Source organism: Tauraco erythrolophus, chromosome 21 (assembly GCF_009769465.1).
Source record: "Tauraco erythrolophus isolate bTauEry1 chromosome 21, bTauEry1.pri, whole genome shotgun sequence".
In the NCBI taxonomy this organism is placed as follows: Eukaryota; Metazoa; Chordata; class Aves; order Musophagiformes; family Musophagidae; genus Tauraco; species Tauraco erythrolophus.
The window spans coordinates 11347053-11356151 of NC_141485.1; the positions used below are offsets into that span (position 1 = coordinate 11347053).

The window sequence follows — 9099 nt, forward strand, 5'->3', positions numbered from 1 at the left end:
CGCAGACGAGCCAGCACATCAGGGAAAATTTCCAGTCTTCCTCTTTTACAGTCTCTGTCTCCTGCCGCGGAGGGAGCTAACTGGAACAAATACTCTGTAGAAATACTTCAGTATTTTCCTCTCGCGCGTGCGCTCTTCTCTTTTTTTTTTTTCGGGGTTGTGAGTACAGCTGTAGATTCAGTGGGCTGGTTCAATGACAATAAAATATACAGTATATATTGTAAATGACTCTGCCGGGCACGGAGCAGTTTCTTCATGGTGGGGGGGAACCCGCTCCCCATGGACTGTCCTCCTCTTCTCACCACCCTCCTCCGCCTCCAGCCACCCCTGGCTCGCCCTTCCCCGGTGCACCGGCCACTGGGCACCAGTTGTGTGTCTGCTCCCCCAGAGCATCCTGCTGTGGGGTGGGAGGAACCCTCTGGGGAGGCCTCGCTGCTGGGACAAGGGTCTCCCCTTGCATCCTTCCCATCTCCCTGCAGCCTTCCTGACTGTCTCCATCCTTCCCTGCAGCCCTCCCATCCCTCCTGCAGCCCTCCCATCCCTCCTGCAGCCCTCCCTGCATCCTTCTCTGCATCTTTCCCATCTCTCCCTGCATCCCACCTCCCATCCCTCCCTGCATCCCACCTCCCATCCCTCCCTGCATCCCTCTCATCCCTCCTGCATCCCTCCCTGCATCCTTTTCTGCATCCTTCCCATCATCCTTCCCATCCCTCCCCCCTTTCCTCCCTGCATCCCTCCTTGCATTCCTCCCATCCCTCTCCTCCCTCCTGCATCCCTCCCTGCATGCTTCTCTGCATCATTCCCATTCATTCCATCCTTCCCATATCACTCCCATCCCTCTCCTCATCTCTCTGCATCCCTTCTCCCATCCGTCCCTGCATCCCTCCTTGCATTCCTCCCATCCCTCCCATCCCTCTCTTTATCTCCCTGCATCCCGCCTCCCCTCTCTCCCTGCATCCCCCTCCCCGCCCCCCCTCCCATCCCCTCACCTCCGCACTCCCCCCCCGCCCCAGGCTCCCCCCCCACCCCGCCCCAGCCCCCGCAGGATGCGGCCCGGCTCCTCCCGCTCGGCTCCGCCGCCTTCAGCCCCCTCCTCCCCCAGCCCCCCCGCACCATTCCCGGCTCTGCCCAGACAAAGGGGTTTGGCGGGGGCGGGGCACGGCGCGGGGCTGGCACCCGCTGCAGCTGCAGGTGGGGGGACACCCCCAAATCCCCTGCTGTGACATCCCCCCCCTTTACTGTGTCCCCATCTGCGCCCCATGGGGAGGGGGCTCCCCGGGGCTGCCCACCCCTGCACCGAGCGCGGCAGGTCTCAGCTGCCGCCCGATCCTGGGGCCGGCCGCTCAATTCTTCAAAGTAAAGCAGCCAGAGCTCGGCCCCCCCAGGCACATCCCACCCCAGCGCCTCTGTCCCCCCAAAACCGGCTCCACGAGGCTGGGGGGCAGAGGGGGACGGGGCAGCGGTGCTGGGGTCCCAGGGGCTGCCAGGCTCTCTGGGCTGGGAAAAGAGCCCTTCCCCAGGATCGGGGGGTTGGAGTTTGGCCCCAAAGGGGGATCCCTTCCAGGAGCCAGGAGGGTGTCACTGGAGAGACCTGTTTGGACATGAGGGCACCCACCCCCAACCCAGGAGGGTGCTGCCCCCTCCAGCCCCCCCCCCCACCCCCATCAGCTTACCAGCCCCCATTGCCCCCACTGCCCCCCATCAAGCTCCTGTGAGCCCCCATCAGCCCCCACTGGTCCCATTGGCTCCCACAGGTCCCATCAGCGGCCTTGGAGACCCCCATCCCAGGGACAGGAGCCTCCTCACCCCAACTTGGTGCCGTGTTGAGCCCCGAGGCCACGGGACTTGGAGGGGCTGGGGGGCTCCAGAAGCTTCTGGCTGGTGGGTGACGCAGCGGGTCAGGGCAGCTCACGGGCTCCTCCACTGACTCATCCCCCCCCCCCCGCCAAGGTGCTGGCCCAGCCCCAGCCCCCTCCCCACACCACTTCGGGCTGCACATCCCTGGGATGTTTTTTCCGGGCGAGAAATGCCGGCGGGTGGGGGTGAGGCCGGGAGCGGCTCCAAGGACCATCCATCACTCCCAACCAGCCCAAGCTCCGTCGGCGAGAGGCGGACGGACGTTTCTTTGGCTGGGGGGGGGCACTTGGGGGGGCTGCCAGCCCCATCAGCCCCGTGCCACCCGCTCACTGCGGCTGCGCGCGGCCGCCCTGGCCCTGCCAAAGTTTCTCGTCCCTTCCCCAGGCCCTGCCGCAATTTCCATTAATAGCCAGCTGAGCCGCCTGGCTAAAAATAGCCCCCCGGCCCCCTTCATAAGGCGCCGCCGGCCGCTCCCCCCGGCAGCCCCGCGCACCATGGCCGAGCGCCGCGTCCCCTTCACCTTCCTGCGCAGCCCCAGCTGGGAGCCCTTCCGTGACTGGTACCATGGCAGCCGCCTCTTCGACCAGTCCTTCGGGATGCCCCATATCCCCGAGGACTGGTACAAGTGGCCGAGCGGCAGCGCCTGGCCGGGATATTTCCGTCTCTTGCCCCGGGAGAGCGCGTTGGTGCCAGCCCTCGGCTCGCCCTACGGGCAGGCGCTGAGCCGCCAGCTCAGCAGCGGCGTCTCCGAGATCCGCCAGACCGCCGACAGCTGGAAGGTCACCTTGGACGTCAACCACTTCGCCCCCGAGGAGCTGGTGGTCAAGACCAAGGATAATATCGTGGAGATAACGGGTGGGTGCTGGGGATGGGGGTCTTGCCTGGGGGTGGGTGCTGGGGCGGCCGCCCCGGGCGCTTGCTGGGGAGGAAGAAAGGGTGGGAAGGCAAAGCAGAGAGAAATAAGTGATGGGGAGGAAAAGGAGGAGAGAGAAGGGACGGGAGGTAAAGGGGAAGGGGACAATCAAGGCGAAGAGGAAGGCCCAGCGTTAAGCGCGCAGACTCGGGGTGCATCCGTGCTGCAGGTGTTGCACGGGGTGCAGGGATCTCCCAGCCCCACATATTGACCCCCTGCTGCTGTTCCAGCTGGGATATGGGGAGGGATCCCCCAGCTGTGAGCCACAGAGGGGTCTGGGGGGGATAGCGGGGTGTCACGTGCCCTGCAGCCCCCTGTGCTGCCCCATGGAGCCATGGGCGGCTCAGCCAGGAACGCCATGACGAAGCCCAGATGCCACGGCACAGGGCCAGCAGCTGCCTGATGCCTGGCGAGGGGGGGGTCTGCACGGGGTGGGGGCAATACCCAGCCAGCGGGATCCAGGGATGCAGCCCCGGGGAGAGGTGGGTGCTCCATCACCAGCCCTGGTGCCATGCTGAGGGCCATGGGACCAGTCAGCGGCAGGTGGGTCCCCTTGGCCACCGCTGGCTCCTGGCACCACATTCTGCTCCCCTCCAACTTGGGGGATGCTGCCGCAGGGACTCTGCTGTCCCCAGTCCCCCTCAGTTGCTCCAGGCTGGTATTAAGGCAAAGAAAACCAGGACAGGCAGGATCAACCCCTTCCGTGGCATCAGGCGATGCCAGAGTCTGGCCAGCTGGGGCAGGGAAGGGTGGGCCCCGGGCACAGAGACCTCCCCAGCCATGCTGCCCACCCAACTGGCCCCTCCGATCACCCAGGGTTTTCTTTTCCTTCCAGGCAAACATGAGGAGAAGCAGGATGAGCACGGCTTCATCTCCAGGTGCTTCACCCGAAAATACACGTGAGTACCAGAAAGGAGAGGAGAAGGGATCCTGGCAGCCCCCCGATGTCCTCACTGCCCACCCCCCATCTCCTCCAGCGTCCGCTGGGCGAACCGGGGATGCCACTCACCCAAACTGGGAGTGGGGGTGGAAGCAATTTGGGGCTGAGCATTGGTCACTGGTCCCAGTGTCGCACCTGCTGGGGTGCAGGGTGGGCCGATGGGTGCTGCAGCCCTGACCTCCCCCCTCCCTCCCCACAGCCTCCCCCCCGGTGTCGAAGCCACGGCCGTGCGGTCCTCGCTGTCCCCCGACGGCATGCTCACGGTAGAAGCCCCCCTGCCCAAACCAGCCATCCAGTCTGCCGAAATCACCATCCCCGTCACCGTCGAGAGCCAAGCCAAGGAGCCAGCCAAGAAGTAGGCAGCAGCGAGAAGGAGGAGGAGGAGGGAGGAGGAGGAGGAGGAGGAGGAGGAGAAGCCGCCGCCGCTCGCCCCACACGAGGTGCAGCCTCACGCCCACCCCCAGCTCGCAGCCCCCTTTTTACTGTTCATTTTGTACTCACCCCGTCACTGAGTGCCTTGAATAAATGTGAAGGAACCGATAGAATCTGTCGGAATAAAAAAATGTGAAAGAACCCCGTCCGTCCCCGTGCCCTGTGCCTGTCCCCCAGCACCCCTGGCAGCACTGGGCACCATGGCTGTGCCGGGTTGCAGGGGAACCGCACCGCGGGCACAGGCTCCCTGCTCCAGCACAGCTGGACCAGAGCACCAGGATGGAGCTGCCTGGGCCAGCATGGCCAGTGGGATGGCCACCAAGCCCTGCTCAGTAGCCTGGGGTCAGCATTCCACATCTCCACATCCCGAGTCTCCTTATGCTGGATATCCCACATCCCAGGTCTCCTACATCTCAGCTCTCTACATCCCGCAGCCTCCAGCACCCCTTGACCCCTTGCTCTCCAAAATCTCTGGTCTCCACACCATGGGTCTCCAACAGCCCAGGCTCAACATCCTGGTTTTCCACATCTCAGCTCTCTGACATCCCAGGTCTCCAAAATTATGAGTCTCAACAGCCCAGGTCTCCGACATCCCATGTCTCTGACATCTTGGGTCTCTGACACGCCTGGTCTCTAAAATTCAGGGTCTCCCACATCCCAGGTCTCAGTATTCCGCGTCTCCTACATCCGCTTCTCTAAAACCCCATATCTGGCACCCTGGCTCATGCCATCCCTGCTCCCCAAAACCCTGAGTCTCGCCACCCCGATGAGAACGTTTTGGGTCTCAGCGCCCCAGCGTCCCCACCCCAGGTCCCTACACCCCTGAAAAACAAGGACAGGCAGCCCCGGGTGGCAGGGGAGCCCTGGCAGCGTGGCCCCTCCAGCGCCCCTGCAGACCCCCATCCGTTTGCCCCACTGCCATGAGCCGGATGGGCCGGGCATGCCGGGGGGGTTCAGCTCAGGGACCAGACGTGGCAGGGGGTGGTCACGGTCCTAATGCCTTTTGGCCCCAGCTGGCCCCGTGCCCCCCGCGCCCCTGTGCCTCCAGGCAGGACCGGCCCTACATGGCCGAGGCTGGGCCCGCGGCTGCCGTGTTCCCGCTCCGACAAATCCCACTAATCCCCCCTGAGTCATCCTGGAGGCAGACGGTGACCTAGGAGGAATCCCACAGCTGCGAGGCCCCTCTGCGAGGCCGGGGGGCTCCGCGTGCCCCCCAGCCCCTTCTCCCTGAGCCCCAACCCCTCTGTCGCAGCAGCCTGAGGTGCCATGAGTTTGGCAGGTCTCGGGCACGATGCCCGGGGTGGGGTCGGCTCCTGCTGCTGGGGACCACACGTGTGCTTGGCCCCCGCCATGTGTCTCATTTTGGGGATGGGTGGCCACGGCAACCAGAGCGATGGAGATGGTTGCCATAGTGAGCAGCAGCAGCTACTGGCAGCCCAGCCTGGGGGTTGGGGGGGATGAACATCAACCCCCCGCACCCGGCCCTGCAGCACCTGGAGCAGGGGTTGGTGCCATGAGTTTGGCAGGTCTCATCTCCTGGGACGGGGTCCATCTGCCAGGCTCCAGCATGGGGGATGAGGCTGAATGGGGGGTCCCTGCAGCCCCCTCCCCACCCCGACCTGCAGCGGAGGGAGAAGGGCTGGAGGTGCCAGGCAGGGGCTGCCCCCCCAGCCTATCTGCGTTGCCCTGGACACTGCGCTGCAGCACGCAGCCCCGGGCACACCTAACACCCCATTTTAGGGCTAAATCCTGCCCGGGCAGCGGTGAGGAGGCCCCTGCCCGCTGGCTCCCGCTCTTCCCTTCTCTCTCTGCCCCTCCGCTACATCTCCAGGGACTGCGGACACACGGACACCCACCCACCCCGGCACAGCCGATGCCCAGGGCACCCAGTGCTGCTTCAGCCTCAGGGAGCCATTTCCCCTTCCAGGTGTGGAAACTGAGGCCCCACCAGCGAGGGGAGGAGGGGGTGAGGATGGGGGAGACACGGGGCTAATCTGGGCTCTGGAGGGTGGGCTCCAGGCCAGGCTCAGCTGGGCAGGATGGGGTCCCACTTCCACAACCCCCATCCCAGGCAGCACAGTGGCCATCGGCCGGATTCGTCAGCCCAAGCATATCTCCAAAGGAAGAAGTGCCCCGCGAGGGGCATCCCCAGCCCCCTCCCCTCTCCTGCAGCCATGCTGGAGTGGGTGGGCACAGGTGCTGTGCTCGCCTCCCAAAAAGCCACCCCAAAAAGCAAGAGGGAGGCCAGCTGTGCGACAGTGCTGGGCTGGGGTGTCCCTCCCCGCGTGGTGGGTGCTCGGTGAGCCCCCGGCTCCTCTTTGCCATCACCCGGGAGCTGTTCCCAGCCCCTTCCCCAGGGTGTCCATCCTGCACCCCCCCGGGGTCCCCTGCACGGTGCATGACTCAGGACGCCTTTTCGGTTTACGGTTTCCGAGGGAGGGGAGTATTTATACAGCGTGAGTCACCGCACGCGGCTTCGAGTGGAAAAACCATCGGGGAGGGAGGGAGGGAGGCAGGTGGGAGGGAGGCACCTACCCCCACCCCCCCACCTCCCACAGGAGCACCCAGTGCCCATCCCAGGGGAACCACCGACCCAGGGGGATGCGGAGAACGGCGTCACAGCTTCCCTCCCGTCCCACGGAAGGGAGACAGGCCCCGGGCACCCCCGGCTGCCCACCCCGGCTCCCCAAGTCCCGACAGCAAGGGGGGAGCCCCCCAACCCACGACCACCCCCCAGAAACTCGACACAGGCAGTAATTAAGCAGCGCTGACGTCAGATCTGTAAGTTTATTTGCTCAATGTACGACGGCTACATAATGACTCACATTCATGATATTCCATCACTGAGGAAAAACCGCTAAGAATGGTCCGTGTGTGAAATAATTCCTTACAGAAACACGGAGTTGGAAAAATAATCACTGGTTAGACCTTAAAAATAGTTCACTGCATAACATGACAAAAGCACAAACAAAGGCTCATTCAAAGAACACAGTCATTGTTCTCCTACACTGTAATAGTTATAATTTCACCATGACGAACACCAGACATTAAGATTAAGCTAACACTGGTGTTTTCTTTTGCTTTTTTTTCCTTTTTAAAAACAAAATCATATATAATTGCATGTCACTATAGCAACATCCATAACAGATCAGTTTGTTACGATCACTATTTGGTAGAGCAAACTTTACCCCCAAAAGAAAAAAAAAATAAATTAAAAAACTTTAAAAAATTTTTGAAGACTATTTTGTCATAGGAATACATAACATCTACAGTATAAGTTAATAAATTTCAAGCTACTGTATAGAAATACGACACTAGCATGCACAATATTGTATCAATAGAGTAATGGAGCAGTAATCATTTCACTGGAGACAGTATCATAGGCAAGTGCATCTCTTAAAAAACGAAAGAAACCATTCAAGCTGCTTAAAATCAAGTCCCTAACCCCCCACTCCGTTTTAGCTCTCTTGTCATCTCTCCTGCAGAAGTTTCCCAAAGCAGCCAGAGCAAAAGCCGAAAAGAAAAAACAAAAACAAAAACAAAAGAAAAAAAAAAAAAAGAGACAGGTTTTGTAATTCCAGTAAATCACTTCCAAATTATACAGCTGGGACAACACTGCTCACGGGGCACGAGGGCAACCAGAGGAAGGTGAGAAGCCTAAAGCGATCTCCCAGTCCGTGGCACGCAGCGGCACCGCCAGCATCTCGCCGCGGGACGCCGCGCACCGTACGCCCGGTGGACGCGCTCACTCGCCGCGAGCGAGGCCGGGCAAGACGCTGTGCACGCAGGCGGCCCGGTCAGAAGGAAAGAAAAAATAAAAAAGCTTTACCAGCATCACCAGGGCAGTGTCTGGAGGCTGAGCACCGGCCTCGGCTCCGCTCGCTCCCCGAGGAGTTGGGGTAGCGGCTCCGTTCGGCTGCGGGGAGGGAGTTGGAGTGACATCTCCCCGTGCAACGCGGCGGCAGGAGCGGCTGCACCGTGCGTGCGGCACCACGACGGGCTGTGTGCGAACTGACTCAGAAGGGACAATGAAAGCCTGTTTCCACAAAAAAAAAAAAAAAAAAAAAAGGAAAAAAAAAAAAAGCACAAGCACGATTTTTCCTTACTGCGCAGCTTCAGGTGGAAAGCTACATGGCACAGCGCTCCGCGAGCCAGAGAACAGCAGTGAACTTCCAACAACGATGGGAAAATTAAAGTTACAAAGAAATTTACTCAAAACGGGGTAAATTTTACCTGCTAAGCAACTCAGATGCCCCGTCTCCCACCCCCAGCCAGATCAGACGGACTCGGAAAAGATTTTGCTAAGAAGAGAACTACGTTCCTGGGCTCCCGATGGCTGACAGAATGTCTATGATTGTAGCTCTTCCCTTGAGGATTTCTCTACCACGTTCAGTTTCTAAGCTCCTGAAGTTCACTCATTACACCACAAGCTTCCCCAGGAGAAAGGAAAAGGCGCCCGGCTTCCCTGGTGCCAACCGAGGGAGCCTGGGCGCCGGAGATCTGCTGACAAACCTCATGGTACAGTGGGAGAAAGTCAGGCAGAGCGAAATGGCAGTGCAATCCCTGAGGAAGCAGCTGTGGCACCTGAAATCAGGATGGGCTTCTGGAATACCAAACACAGTACATGACATACAGACCTGAATGCTCTTTTTTTATTATTTTTTTTTTATTTATTTATTTAAGTGGCATTTTAAGTTTAAACACTTCCCCCTTGTCTAATTAAGTTCTTAACCCCTTTGCTGTGGACTGAAAATAGTTGGAACAGCCGCGAGCCAAGCACCTGTTAAGCTGTTGACCAAAAACTAGAGCAGCTTTGATGTTCCTCGGGCGGGCGGTCTTCTGGCCTTGGGCAGCAGGAATAGCTAGAGGCAGTCCGCAGGCAAGGACTGCTCGGAAGGCAAGCCAAAAGAACTAGCAGAAGGAAAAAAACCAACAACAACAACAACAAGAGACAATC

At 60.5% G+C, this 9099-nt stretch overlaps 1 protein-coding gene across 1 annotated transcript; it reads left to right on the top strand.

The window, feature by feature from the left end:
• Nucleotides 1–2351: 2351 nt before the first annotated feature.
• On the top strand, nucleotides 2352–4069 carry HSPB1 (heat shock protein family B (small) member 1). The gene is made up of 3 exons (XM_086624804.1): nucleotides 2352–2712; nucleotides 3606–3669; nucleotides 3910–4069. The coding sequence occupies exons 1-3, from the start codon at nucleotides 2352–2354 to the stop codon at nucleotides 4067–4069; spliced, it is 585 nt and encodes a 194-aa protein (XP_086480930.1).
• The last annotated feature ends 5030 nt before the right edge of the window (nucleotides 4070–9099 follow it).

What these genes read in the sequence shown, in the direction of transcription:
- HSPB1 (XM_086624804.1), top strand. Translation starts at nt 2,352, where the DNA reads ATGGCCGAGCGCCGCGTCCCCTTCACCTTCCTGCGCAGCCCCAGCTGG. An exon ending in TAATATCGTGGAGATAACGG is followed by an intron (nt 2,713 to 3,605) that starts GTGGGTGCTGGG and finishes TTTTCCTTCCAG; the next exon opens with GCAAACATGAGGAGAAGCAG. An exon ending in TGCTTCACCCGAAAATACAC is followed by an intron (nt 3,670 to 3,909) that starts GTGAGTACCAGA and finishes CCCTCCCCACAG; the next exon opens with CCTCCCCCCCGGTGTCGAAG.